The sequence below is a fragment of the Apis mellifera genome, linkage group LG1 (genome assembly GCF_003254395.2).
Source record: "Apis mellifera strain DH4 linkage group LG1, Amel_HAv3.1, whole genome shotgun sequence".
Lineage (NCBI taxonomy): Eukaryota > Metazoa > Arthropoda > Insecta > Hymenoptera > Apidae > Apis > Apis mellifera.
In genome coordinates, this window is record NC_037638.1 from 9,250,804 (window position 1) to 9,266,072 (window position 15,269).

General features: G+C 23.8%; 3 protein-coding genes across 5 annotated transcripts; 1 reads left to right on the top strand and 2 right to left on the bottom strand.

The window, feature by feature from the left end:
* Nucleotides 1–1,136: 1,136 nt before the first annotated feature.
* Nucleotides 1,137–5,298, bottom strand: LOC409927 (putative pyridoxal-dependent decarboxylase domain-containing protein 2). 2 transcript variants are annotated; one of them, XM_006568107.3, is made up of 10 exons: nt 5,165–5,298; nt 4,858–5,043; nt 4,129–4,539; nt 3,765–4,046; nt 3,611–3,673; nt 3,255–3,491; nt 2,837–3,181; nt 2,470–2,755; nt 2,132–2,389; nt 1,137–2,056 (listed from the first exon to the last, which is right to left on the bottom strand). In XM_006568107.3, the coding sequence occupies exons 1-10, from the start codon at nt 5,228–5,230 to the stop codon at nt 1,806–1,808; spliced, it is 2,385 nt and encodes a 794-aa protein (XP_006568170.1). In that variant the 5' UTR covers nt 5,231–5,298; the 3' UTR covers nt 1,137–1,805. The 2 variants fall into 2 exon arrangements, with proteins under 2 accessions (XP_006568170.1, XP_393418.3); XM_393418.7 differs by having other exon boundaries at nt 3,611–3,682.
* Nucleotides 5,299–6,136: 838 nt separating this feature from the next.
* On the bottom strand, nt 6,137–7,950 carry LOC409926 (39S ribosomal protein L12, mitochondrial). Its single transcript, XM_393417.6, has 4 exons — nt 7,546–7,950; nt 7,029–7,260; nt 6,811–6,939; nt 6,137–6,254 (listed from the first exon to the last, which is right to left on the bottom strand). The coding sequence occupies exons 1-4, from the start codon at nt 7,614–7,616 to the stop codon at nt 6,138–6,140; spliced, it is 549 nt and encodes a 182-aa protein (XP_393417.3). The 5' UTR covers nt 7,617–7,950; the 3' UTR covers nt 6,137.
* A 113-nt stretch (nt 7,951–8,063) lies between these two features.
* Nucleotides 8,064–12,191, top strand: LOC551728 (F-box/LRR-repeat protein 20). 2 transcript variants are annotated; one of them, XM_006568106.3, is made up of 9 exons: nt 8,064–8,145; nt 8,602–8,713; nt 8,917–9,032; nt 9,110–9,195; nt 9,263–9,390; nt 9,470–9,738; nt 9,848–10,377; nt 10,448–10,724; nt 10,785–12,191. In XM_006568106.3, the coding sequence occupies exons 3-9, from the start codon at nt 8,924–8,926 to the stop codon at nt 11,168–11,170; spliced, it is 1,785 nt and encodes a 594-aa protein (XP_006568169.1). In that variant the 5' UTR covers nt 8,064–8,145; nt 8,602–8,713; nt 8,917–8,923; the 3' UTR covers nt 11,171–12,191. The 2 variants fall into 2 exon arrangements, with proteins under 2 accessions (XP_006568169.1, XP_624119.2); XM_624116.6 differs by having other exon boundaries at nt 8,133–8,362.
* Nucleotides 12,192–15,269: the final 3,078 nt, after the last annotated feature.

Here is a 15,269-nt window from a genome sequence, read left to right on the forward strand (position 1 = left end):
AGATATTATTCTTTACTTTTTCATTTTTTCTCTCTCGGCGTGCGAAAGGCATTTATTCACAAAGTGTGCAGAGGCTATCAAGATTTTGTGTAAGATTTCTATGGTGTTTTTGTACGCGCAGAAAAAAGCATTTTCAAGCGTGTATTATAAAGAGAATTCTTTAAGAGGCATATATAAGAGTAAAATGAAACTCGTTAATCGATACTGTTTTTGTGCATTGCGAATTACGTCTAATTGCCATATTTCAGACTTAATTCCTCCTATTGTAATGGTAACACGAATATTATGAAAAAAAAAAAAAAAAATAAAAAATATAAGATCCATTTGTGTATATTCAACTATTATACTTAGTATATGTATATTATTTTATATTTTTACACAAAAAGCATAGGATTTATTTTAAATTTCATTTATCAGGATATATATGTTAAAAAAAATATATTAAAAATTAATTTTAAATTAAAAATTTTATGTAACATTCTCAAAATCACACACAATTTTTAATTCTATGTAAATAAATATATATTAAAAATATCTATTTACTTCTTATAATTTTTTTAATTTATATTGTTTCTTAGTTTTGAAATAAAAAATAATAATCATATTAAAATTTAATTTTTTTTTAAGTATTTAAAGATTTTACTGTATTATTCTTCAATCATTTATTGGATTGTAATACATTATTATAACAATTTGGTACATAAATATACATACAGTTTAATTTCTTTTTATTCAATGTATCTATTAACAATTTACTGAGTATGCTATAGTAATGTGAACATTTTTTTTATGTTTTCTCTTAAATTGATAGAATTCTTATCCGATTGTAAATTATTACATAATAACAATCGTTTGAATGTAAATTTATATCTCTTTGGTTATTCTTTAAATCGGAACATTGTTCTGATTTTTTTTTTTTTATACAATTCGTTGTATTTTTAAAAAAGCTTAGCTTTTTGAAATAAATTTAATACTTGCATAATATTTTTTTTAATTTTCAAAGCGATCACGAATTTATAAATTCACGTTTTTTGGTATTCATTGTTAATATTATTTTGTGCTTTATAAAAAAAAATTGTCTCATTCATTATAAATGCAAGAACATTGTCTGGAAAATAAAAATTAAAAAAATAGTGGAAATTTGATTGAAAATTTATTCAGAATTTATGTGCACATAAAGTCGATGTAAAACACTGTTCTTGAAAACTTAATTAGCCTATTATTTAGTTTATTTAATTTTATATTGTAATATTGATATTCATTTAACTAACTAAAAACTTAAAAATAATTATTTAAAGTTATATCATGAACATAATAAAATATATTTCTAAATGTTGTGCTATGGAAATACTTAGAGAAATACTTTAATAAAATACAAACAGTTAATACTTTTTATCAAATAAACTCAGGATAAAAGCAACATCTTATTATCAGTCTAATAAGTACACAAGCCATATTTGACAGACTTTTCAAGTGAAATTGAATCATGATGAGAATGACAGAAATAGGTGAAGAAGAAAAAAAATAATACGATTGATATAAAATGACAGAAAAAAAGTAGCATAAAATAGTTTATTATGAAAAGAACGAAAGAGAGAACAGCATATCTTTATCTTTGTCGACTTTTGAAGCTCTTCAATGCTTTAAGGATACTAATTTTTTTGCTGTGCTCTGCAAATGTAAAGGATAGCTTCTACCGGAAACACTCGAACGTTTCACCTAGAGCATTATTCCTTTGCCAAGTTCGTAAACTTGAAATTATTGAACTGAATTTTCTGCCGATCAACTGTGTCATTTAATGTTTACTACGACTTTACCTCGCCCGATTCTTCTTTTACCTGCGGGTGAGAGGTAGTATTTGTGATCACAGAAATACTTTTCCCACTCTGTAAACTAGAATGGCTTGATGAACGACTATGACTTTGACTACTCGCGCCAACAGGAGTTTGTACAAGAGGTTGTGGCGGAGTTCTGGCACCAGATCCATTGATTACCGTAGAATTAGGTTGTAATTGCATATGATACTTGTAAATATTTTCTGTACTTTCAACAACTCCTGTATTTCAATGAAATTTTATCGAATTAATTCACTATAACTATATTTAAAGTTTTAATTCGTATAAATATGTACCAGCTTGTAAATTTAAACTGCGTCCACGAACCCCAGTCTCTTTCGAGGGAGGACTCCACCAATTAACAAAAGTTCCCACAACAGGCACATGTCTAAGAATACCTTCTTGCCATAATTTTTCAGCATTTTCTCTTTCCAAATCTGTCTGGGCAGCTTCAATACCTCTTTTCACTACTTCAGATATTGTATCCAATAATTTAGAACTAGCTTCCACTTCTTGACCAACTTGTAAAACTAAAGATAATAATTCGGCTACATCTATAGAAAAAATTTATCTTAAATTTTTATTTTAAATAACAATAATTTAATAAGAATAAAAAGTGTAAATTTTTGCTTACCTGTATCTTGTGTAACCATTCCAAATCGTACACAAGCTAAACCATCGGCTCCTTCTCCTAGAGAAAATGCCGCATCCGTATTTCGTAAAGCTTCAACTAATTGCGTGTTTAATCTATTCAGTTCTTCTTTTGCTTGATCAGTCATAACATGAATCCAAGTAGGAGGAGCATATCGAACACCACCTAAACCTGCCCAACCAGGCATTTCTACTAAATGTAAAGAATCATTTTCTGAGACTAATCGCACGAATGTTGCTTTATGTTCAACTGTTGCTTGTAATATTTCCTATTAAATAAATGATAACAATATAATTAACAAATAATTGTTGAAATATTAATTATATATTCATGTTTAAAATAAACTTACTATCTGTTGTTCCAAACAAGCTATTACATTATCTATGTCTTCAGTTGAAGGAGGTTGTTCCGGATTTTCTAGAGGACAAATACGAATTGCAATACCATGATGTTCTATTTCACATAACTCTATTTGTACATTTTCGATGTCTCTTTGGAGAATTTGACCTAACCAAGAATTTAATTTATCGTAATAAGGAGGAACGCGTTCTGTTGTTTGTGGATCTCTATCTGCAGGCACAAATTGAAATACTAATGCACTAGCAACAGCTTCAAACAGCTGAGGATTGTTCACTGGATTTGTTAGAAGCTCATTTATAGTATAGGATCCTGTTTCACCTCCAGGTGGTTGACTCTACAAAATGAATTATATAATATAAACTAAAACTTTTCTTTTAAAACAAAATATTATTGCTTAGATATATTACCAATATCCTTATACAAGAAAATTTCTTAATTTTATTGTACAATTCTTCCACAGCTAAGAAACATCTCTTCAATCTATTATGTACACCATCTCTACCTAACACTTGTAATGTAGTCCATAATGGTAAAGTTGGTAAACGTCTTGACAATGAATCGGTCATTAAACCTGATACTAAAGACAAAGTTGTATCTCTTGTAGTTGGACGACCGCCTTTTGTATCCGTTAATCTATATAATGTCTATGTATACATTAAGAAGAAATTTAGTATACAATTTTTAGCATACTATTTTCATAATATTATATAAACGATATATATAAACGATTTTCTAATCAAATATATATATATTAAAAGGATACAACTACTGGCAAAGATGGTATACCAAGCCATATACCAAGAGGTAATGTAACACTATCTGCAATCTTAGAAGGCTGAAATTCAAAAACATTCTTATTACATATTTTTAATATATAAAAAAAAATAAGATAAAATAAATCTTAGATATGAACACACCAAATCTTTTGCAGAATTATTCAATGCTAATGCAGCTAAAGAATGACCTCTAAGATGAAGCCAAACATTATATTTATCACAAATTGCACGTAATCTAGCAATATTATCGCAATGTCCTGTTAAAACTGAGCCTCCTTCTGCTAATACCAGAAGTGGCGTTACATTATTTGATTGTGTATCTTCAGCAAGTCTGCGTTCTAAAGCTGATACATCCATGCTATATCGCGATCCAAACATTGTGTTATGGGGAATGGGCCTTACACAATGGAGTGGCAAGGAAAGCTAAAAATTATAATAAATTATAAGAATTCACAAAATTTACAATTACTGTATTCTTTTAAATTATAAACTATAATTTTTATACTTGTTTGCACAAATGTTGAACAACTCCTAAAGGTGCAGCCACAGAACTGTAAATTAAAGGTGGAGAGGCTGCAAGTGCAGTAAAACCTTCTTCCATATATCGAGGATATTTTCGATGTAGAGCCAATCTGGTCACTCGGACCAAACCTTCCAAATGATCCTCGTGAAATGAAGAGGCACAATCGACGAAACGGAAAATATGACTTAGCCATCTAGTTGTATCTGCAGCCAATCGGCCAGCTAGTCTCTGAGCATGGGATTTTGGAAGTGCAAGCGCATACGCGGATATAGTATGTGCGATTAAAGCTAATTTTGCTGGCTCGGTTAATGTTGGCAAAGTAGTTACTTGACTTGTTGTTTCTGTTGAACCATCTTTAACAGATTGTGGGGCATCCTCGTGAATTACCAAATCCTATAATATAAATTTAAGATTTTCCATAAAATATAATTCTAACTCCAATTTTAACTTTGTATTATTAAATTTTATTTTATTATCAATTTTTTTATAATTTTGAGTGATTGTGTTAATGTTAAATTATATTATGTTAATATTAAATATTTTAAAAAAACCGCCAACTTATAATTCTATAAGAATAATCAACCGCAACAATCATATAACCACGTGATAGGTAGTAGCCATGATCATAATAGTATCAACCAATCAATTCGTAAATCTTAGAGAAACAACCAATAGTTGTCAATCAATGATTTCTGCTAGCGCTATATTTACCTGAATTAAAGTTAATATCTCATCAGAAGTTTTTGGCTGTGAAAGAAATCCGGAAGGATTGTTCCATGTGGTACCGCCACCGTCGGCTGCCCTCTCTACAGCTTCCTCGAGCCTCGATATTACCTGTGAAGCTTGAAACTCTAATGCGGCTACTTCGTTCGATGCAGACCCACCTCCGGTACTGACCTGTCAAAATGATCGAAAAAGTTCGGAATAATAACGTGTTGTTAGTACTAGGATTTCTTTCGACACTTCGAAAGGCACTATTACGTTATCACGCACTGTCCTGATCACGGCTGACACGAACCTCGAGTATATTTTGCGCTATACTTTCCATCGTCGTTTTATCGTTTGTGTCAGTCTCTTCGGCCATCGTGGCAATAGTCGTCGTGGCACAGTAGCGTCACAATCCATATTCTATTTATGTCCATGGACTAATAAAAAAATTTTTTATTTTCTCTCTAAATAAAAATAGATTTTATATGTATATATATATATGTATATATATACTAGAAAAATTATATTCCTTAAATAATTAGCATTTTATATTTTCTTTTTTTTTATATTAAATAGCAAAATAAGAAAAAATATTAGAGATAGTTGATACGGCCCTTTTATCTATATAGCTGTTATCGCAGCGCCAATTGTTCAATTCGTTGATTAACAGAAATATATTTTGCATATCAAATGGATTATCATACACATGTGTTTTTAATTTAAATATTTTAATTTGAAAAAATGTTAATGAAATGTTAATTAATTATATAAAAAAACTTAAACAAAGAAAATCTTTACTAATGATTAAACGTTTTTCAATTATCATTATTTTGGATTTTATTAATTATAAATTTTTTAAAATAAATTATAAATGTAATTGATAAAATTGAATTAATAAAACATGAACTTTAAAGAATATAGATTTTTTATTTCATTATGACTTTTAAAATATAAAGATTTTTATAAATGATTCAAACTATTATTTAAAAATACAATTGTTTATAAAATATATACATATTCCTTATTAAAATATAAAAAAATAATAAAATATAAAAAATTTAATATTTTATTATATTCTGTTATATTATATTAATTTTGTAGAAGAATTTTGAAGAAGGTTTAATGATATTAATGATATTAATTGGTTAAATTGATATTAAAATTATGAATAAAAAAAATTTTTATTTTTTTATTACAATTTATTCTTGTGAAGATAATTACAGAATTATATTAAATTAATAATATAATTTTTCAAATATATATACAAAAAAAAAATAAAAAAATTAAACAATTTCAACTATACCACCAACTTTCGTGATAAGATCTGCTAATTCATCAGCATCATGTTTTGAAAGATCACTTTTAATAATATTTGGTGCACTTTCTACAAATTTTTTAGCCTATAGAAAGTAAAAATATAATTAAATAATGAAATATATTTCACAAAATCTTAAATATATAATTAATCACAGAATCAATAAAAAAGAATAATCAAAAAAATAATAATAAAAAAGAAAATAAACATTAATTTTTTTGTTTTATTTTGTTTAATCATAATATTAAATCAGTTTAATTTTATATATATCAAATATTAATATATATAATATATATAAAAATATTAAATCATTTGATGATTTAATTTTTTATAATATATTAAAATAATTTAATATTATAAATTTAATATTATAATATTATAAATTTCATTTATTAAATTTATAATTTACGAGTAAGATTTAACTTCAATATCATTCACATATTAATTTCATAATAATATTTATATCAATGAAAAATTTAATTTATTTAGTTAGTCTAGTTTATATATAGTTTATATCAGTTAATGAAAATTTTGAAATTTATATTGTAAAAAAATATTAATCATTAAAAATTAATAACAAGGAATTTAAAATTTTTTATAAATGATTATAATACTATAATACTATAAGGTAAAAAAATTACCTGTACAAGATTACAATTTGGTAATATATTTTTCAACTCTTTTATTAAAGCAATTTTTTGTTTTTCATTAAAGCTTTTTAGCTTAACACTAAATGCAGTTTGTACTGCTGCAGCCTCTTCAACTTCCTCCTAAAATTAAATAAGTTTGTATAATTTCTCTTTAATTTTAAAATTTTTTGTAATAAAATATTTTATAATATATATATATATATATATACTTCTCCTTTTACTGGAGCAGCAACAAAATTACTCATAGGCATTGCATCTGGCAAATTTAATTTCTTTTTAAGTAATTCACTTAATTGTGCTACTTCTATAAGATTTAAACAAACAATTTGATTAGCAATTTGTTCTATTTTAGAATTAACTGGTAATTCATTTTCTGTAGCAACAGATTCCGACAAAGGAGGTGTGCTCATTGCAGCAACTGCTTCTGTCTGTTGAATAATACTAAAACATTAAAATTAAAATAATAATAAAAATGTATACCTTTATTTTCTAATATTACAAAATTATATCAACTTTTATTAAAATAATATATTTATTATCAAAAATTAATATAAGAATTATATATATTCACATTTTCATACATAATTTATATTATATTTTTTTAATATAATCATTCATATATTTTACATATCAAATATTACATTATTTATGCATATTTTAAGTCAGAAAAGAGAGGTTATATAATTATATTTTACTTAATTATATTTTCAAAATATTAATTCGTACCATTTATGAAAGTGACGAACTTGATGAATATTTCGCTGACAAATAAATCGTAATGTATTCATTATATACATTTGATTGCTAATGTACAATTTTAATAAATATAGAAATTTTATTTGTAGCAATAATAGTCAATGAAAATAAAAATGTAAAGATCTACAAATATTTATTTAGAAGAGAGAACGAATGAAAAATTGAACGAATGAAAAATGAACGAATCAACACTTTCTAATCCGGAAATATAATTTAGTTACAATTCTTTTCATCTATCTCTGTAATGCTAGTATCTTATTCCATTCTGAATCGATAATATCGCGTGCAGAGTTACTGGATGAACATAATACGCTATTCTTTGTACCACTAAAAATGGCTAAATTTCCCTACTGTGAATTTTTTAGAAAAAGAATACATATGACATTATCTCCATTATTATTGTTAAATTAAACAAAGATATGTCACATAAAACAGATTTCTGCCTCTAGTATTGTTTTGTGCCACATGTTTATTAGCATTAACAATAGGGATAATATGACGTCATGTATTTCTTCTTCTGCAGAAATTCAGAATGCTTTTTAGAAAATAGGGGATTAATCATTTTTAGTGGTACAAAAAGTGTATCATACTTGTCTGACAATTCTAATCGCATGTGATACAACCAATTATATACAACTATTATTATTTAATTACAATTCCTGTCGTTTCCAAAACGCTGTTATCTTATTCCATTTTGAGTCAATATAATGTCGTATGTGACATGTGACATAATTACGATAGTAATGGATATGTATCCTTCGCATCCTGGATTAAGAAACACAAAAATGTATAGAATGATTGATTTATTCTATACTTAATATGACAAGAAATTAAAATTGAAATTATCAAATTTACTATTTTACTTTTTTAATATTTCTATTTGTTTCTTAATTAATAATCTATATATATTATTATATATCTTAATAGAGAAAGAATATTGAATATAAATATTTATTATATTCATTAGAAAGAAAACATAGAACACGTGTATTATTAATGTAATGCTTTTTTTCTTGTCTTTTGAAGGTTACCTGACTCCTGTATTTTTGTGTCATACGCACATGCGATATTTCGATTTCGAATATAGCTACATGTATAACCTCGCTGCGTGACATGTGTTAAGAAGATTATTATATTTGTAAGAATATTTTTTTTTCTTTTCTAAAACTTTCTTTAGTATATATTTAACATATCTTAAATAATAATATAATAATATTTCAAATAAATTTTTTTTTATATATATATTAAAAATATAAAGAATTTAAGAGACATACATTAATTTAAATCAATATCTATTTAACAAATGAATATATTTTTATTTTTAAACATATCGATTTCTAGACCATGAATGAAGATAACAACAAAAGAAAAAAATAGAGAAGAAAATAAATTATTAACCACAATAATGACTGATTTTTCTGACAGTTTACAACATAGTCACATCCTTGAAGAAATGAGTAATAAAATTATTATTTTAGTTAATTCACATATTTTAATATGATTATTATTAATTTTTCACATTTATCTATTACAGGTTTTCCGTTTATATACGGTTTTTCACCTGTTACAGAGGATGGTGTGCCAATCAGAAAATTATTTATTACTAACTTAGCACAAAGGGTTTGTATATATATTTTTAATTATAATTTAATAAAAAATATTTTAATATAAAAATATAATTTTTTAGACATCATTTAAAGATCTTATAAAACTATTTTCTAAATATGGAAATGTTGAAAGTTGTTTCTTACGAAGAAATCAAGGAAACAGTAATTATGCATTTGTTACTTTTCATACTGTAGAAGCAGCTTCAAGGTAACTTAAATCTTAATAAATATAAAATTAAAAATTATTAGTAAGAACATCAATATTAATATTATATAATGATTTATAGAGCCAGATGTGATTTAGATGTAAGATTACACAATAGAGATTTAAGAATCTTTGCTGCTCATTCATGGCATCAACCAGATAGTATAGAAAATCAATATTATAATGTAAAAGATAAATCAAAATCTGATAAAAAAGAAATCAATGAACAATATCATCAAGATTATATACAAAATGATATTACAAATACTAGTATTCAGATATTAAATGATGATTGCTTAATACATATTTTTCTTCAATTATCAATTGTAGATAGAATTAGAATAGAAAGAGGTTGAGTATATGATTTTTTTTTTAATATATATTAATATCATTATTATTGAAATATACAAATTTAATTTGTACATGTATAGTATATATAAAATTTTTTCAATAATTGTAGTATGCAAAAGATGGAAAGCATTAAGTCTTGAATCTTGGCATAGTGTAAAAAGACTGGATTTATCATATTCTATGTGGGGTTTCTTACCTGCATTATTAAAATATAGAGAAATTACTACATGTACTATACGAAAAGTTTTATTGCGATGTGGTCTATATTTAAATGAAATAAATCTGTCAAATGCTACAGTTAATGTACATCATAGTACATTACATAGTACATTAACTATTGTTGGAAAGTTGTGTCCTAATTTACAAAAAATAGATGTTACTGGTCTTACCATTTCCCCATCTGGTATCAATTCATTAATCAATAACTGCCATAATATTACAAAATTTAGCCTTGGTTCTACTACTTATATTTGTGATATTGATTTACAAAAATTATTTAAAGTAAATCCAAAATTACAATATCTAAAAGTGGATTCTGGTAAAATATGTGGACGATGCTTACTTTATTTACCATTAGAAACAATTGAAGAAATTGTTTTAGAATGTTGTACTTCCCTTAAAGAACAATTTCTATCACAGGTAAACATTTTTCAATTTATTTAATTTATTTTTCAAAAATTTTTATAATAAATGATTTTTATTTTTTTAGGCAATTTCAAAACTGCAAAACTTAAAATCCCTTACAATAAATAAATGTATTGGTATATCTGATAATGTTATCCAAGCTATAGGCACACATTATAAAAATCTAGAAACATTAGATATTTCTAATAATTCGTTTATTTTACAACCGAATGATATGTTACACATTGCAAAATTAACTAATCTTAAAATATTAAAAATTAGTTTCAATTCAAGTGTTATGGACGAACTTCTTTCCCATTTGGCATCAAAATGTTTGAGACTTACATATCTTGACATTGCCGGTAAGTTAAATATAATTTTTAAATAATTCGTATTTCATATGAATTTTTTATTTGTTACAGCATGTTTTCGAGTTACAAATATTGGTATAGCTGCTATAGCAACTTTACCAAAATTAGAAGTGTTAATAATGAGTTATTTAGATTTAGTAACGGATTTAAATTTACGAGATATGAATAATTTAAAAAGATTAGAATGTCGTTCTTGTAAATTTACAGATCAAACAATGATTAATCTTATTGAATCTGCACCAAAATTAGAATTATTAGATTTATCACACTGTAGTGGTATTACAAATCAAACGTTAACGAAAGCTGCCACAGTTACAATTAATCGTACTAATAACATGATTTTAAAAATATTTGTTGGAGGAACAGCAGTGGATCTTAGCACATTTGATAAAATATCACCCTTCTTACAAATAGTTAATGTGATTTTGCTTATGTAGATATATCTTGTAATATATTTGGCAATTTGTACTACAGTACTTAACCCTAGAAAAACGTAGGCTTGAGTCGATACATAAAAGACCAAGGGAAAGAATATACTGAATCTACCTTTTTTATATTTTTGATCCAAAAATGTGATTTAAAAATAAATATTTTAGAATATTTGGATAATTTTGAATTGTGCGGAATATAAATAGAACGTGTACATGAATATTTTATATAAAATTTTTTGTTAATAATTTATTTAATTAGATCGCAATACAATTATAAAGATAGATATATATCGTAGTAGAATTTGACTTGACACATGATTATTCACAAGTTTCACAAATTATTATAATATTTGAATGTTTTATATTGTTATTGCACTTCTCGTTATTATTTTTTAAACATTCTGAATTTGAATCTTCATTTTCAGTTTATTACAACTAATTATAGATCATAAAAAATATTGTTATTTTCTTTACTGACTCGATTATATCATCAATATCATTATTGCTGTCAGATATAATATCAAATATGAAATAAAATAAAAATGTAAAATACAATTTACAAATCTCAAAACAAAATTCGTCTATACACTTTTTTTAAAATTCTACGAATTTGTTCTATTTGTATGTTTTAAAATAAAACAATTGTTTCGACTGATTCAAAAATATAATATAAATAAACAAGAAAAAATATAACTTGCAACGATCATATAACATTATGCTACGTTATCTTTGTTTTGAAATATGATATCTAACGTCACGCATCATTGGCTTGTATGCAGATAGAATAGTAAAGAAAAAAATAGAAAGAAATATATCTACCGATTTTTCCACGCAAATCCTGAAATTAAAAATAACAAATAATTTTTTGGAAATTTTTGAAATAAGAAAAATAACATTTTTTCTTTTTTCTTTTTAAATAGTAAGCTTATGAAGCCCTTAGTTTTTCTAGGGTTAATGTATAGGTTTATTATAATTTAATGTATATTGAATGATTTTTATAAAATTTGTTACAAAAAAAAAAAAAAAACAAAAATATTTGGTAAATGAGAATCTATTATAAATCAAATATCTTAATTACATTAATTTCATAAGAATCGATAATATTTATATCGATAGACTTTGAGATTAATCTATAGAAAATTTAAAGAAGCAATAAAGAAAAATAAATAGTAATGTGATTACGATTATGTTTTTAATAAAAGAAGTATATTATCACAGCCTATTAAAGAGTAAGTACTCATGATGTTTAACATAGCAACATTGTTTTTTTATTATTTTGATATATTGCAATAGAATATGTAAACGGATTGAGATTAACGTTTTTCTAAAAAAATTTATTCAAGTGTACTTTTTCTAATATTTATACATATGTGATATATGAATATTTTCTAATTGTGTTACAAATGAAAATAATATATAAATAAGATAGAAATAATATATTAATAATTTTTTAACAAAAGCGCAATTTTTAAAAATAAATGATGGCACAAATTAATTAAATTTAAATTATAATAAAAACAAGATTTCTAACATGAACTAAAACAAATAAATTATATAAATCAAAAGACAAAGATAATTACATTAAAACAATTAAAATTTTTATGAATCATATATTATATTATAATATATGAAATTTATTATAATATTATTTAAGAAATACACAAATTTTCTCACTATCTAGAAATATTATCATATTGTTCTAATACTGTTCTAATTTTTAATAATATAATTGCAAAAATTTTGCATTCAAAAAAATAGATATAATTATTCGTTTCTAAAATACTATTAAATTTTTCTCATGAAATTTTAATAGAGAATTATAAGAGAAATGTAAATCTTAATGTAATTATAGTTTGTGCATACACATGAATGTAAAAACTTAAAGTATGTAATGTATCTTCTTTGATTTACAGCGATTACAGAAATTATATTCAACTCAATCACAGAAATTAATAAAATCAATAGATGTTAAAAACAAATATCTTCGATATATCTTTTTATACATGTTGTCTAATTATACATTAGATTTCACATTATTATATATTAGATTATATTATATTACATTATTATATATTAGATTCATTTAAACATTATATGTATTATATATTAGATTCATAGATTTTTAACTGCCACGAGTAAGAGTATAGAAAACTTGTATTATGCTTGCTTTTTTAATAAATGAAGAGCAAGTATGATAAATTAGATCAGTAAATGAATAAAATATTTTTAATATAAAATTAATTAAATCCTTTGTATTTTTCAGTCTCTTTCTTATGTAAATTTTTATTTTAAAATAAATTTTGATAATATATAAATTAAAATAATTTTTTAAAATTAATTTCAAAAAAATACATCATCAATTTTAATAATTTTTAGAAATATGTTATAAATTTAGATTTTATATCTAAATTTTTAACATATTATTTTATATTTTATTATTTTATATCTTATCTGTATATTAAAATATTAATTATTGTATTTATATAACAAATTTAAATAAAAGATATGAATTAATTATTGAATGTTTTTATCTTTAAGTAGCTACGTTATATAAAAAAATAATTATTGTTAATATATATTTAATAATTAATAATTTATAAATATCAATATTAATCAATCAATAATATTAACACATATACTTGAATGTAAGATAAATTTATTTTTTGAATAATTACAACATTTAGACAGTGAATCGATACAGTGGCAATTATTATCCACAAATTTGTAACAAGAAATATCCATATATTTTTAATAAGTTCCAGAAGTAATTATTTCCTTGACAGTTAAAATTCACTGTTCAGTGAATAAAATTCTTTAACTGTATAATACATCTTACATAATTTTTTAACAGGACTTATTGAAAAAAATTTTTTTCTGTTTATAATGTATTATGAAGACCATGTTATAGTAAATAGCATTACGCACATTATAAGATATATAAACATAATACGAAAGATCAGTTCTTGGGCGTCTTACGCTTAAACACATAAGTGGATATTTCCACTATGCTTGCAAACATCACAATACGCTCATAGTACACTCCGATATTTTTTTAAGCCAAATCGGAAAAAAGGCTAACATCTACACTTGCAATCGCATATATAAAAAAAGTAATGACTAAGCAAACATGAATAACTAGGAGAAAGATATTATATAATTTCCATATATATAAATATATATATATTACGCATTTTTCTCATTTTCAGTTAATAATTTCATTGCGATACTTTCGATAAAGAAAGAATTGAAACATATAACTTTTTGAACAATTGAATAAGAATACTTATACTATCATTATACTATGTACATATAAACATTTTTTATCAGCACATTACAATGGTAAGCAGCTATGTCTATTGGATTGTACAATATTAAACATCTGTCTATCATCATGGACCAAATAATATTCGATTAAGAGAAACAATTATAAGCTATAATAACAAAAAATTATTGATTTCTACATTTGTATTATTTTGATTGAACGCTTTCTTTGAATAAAGTTTCAAAAAATTGAAATCTTTTTAAACTGTTTCCCTTAATCATGAATAGAATAAAAATTATTAACATCTATTAATTATTACACTTAATGATTGAAATATGTGTAAATATAAAGATAGCCAAATGAATGGCTAAATTTTTAAACATAGTTCGCAAAAATTGCACAAGAAAGATTTGATTCACAACTATACAGTACATTTCATTGTATAGATTCATTATCATATGAACACATGGACACGCATCAAAGTTATGTCAATTACTATGAAGTGTAACATTTCAGACCGCGATATATAATATAATAAAAAAATTTTTTTAAAAATATAATAGTTTAATATATAATATTAAAATAAAATAAAATAAAATATTTAGAAAAATATTTGTTTAGCATGGATATTTTTGCTATAATTCGAAAATTTCACATTACTTGATTTTTAATAAAATAGTACTTCATAATTATCTTTATATAAATTACAATAAAATATTATTTATAATCATATTATACAATGACTAATAAAATAGCCACATATTATTATTTTTGATGATATTTATTTTTATTCAATAATATTCTAAATACTACTTTTTTATTATTATTATCATACGAAATATA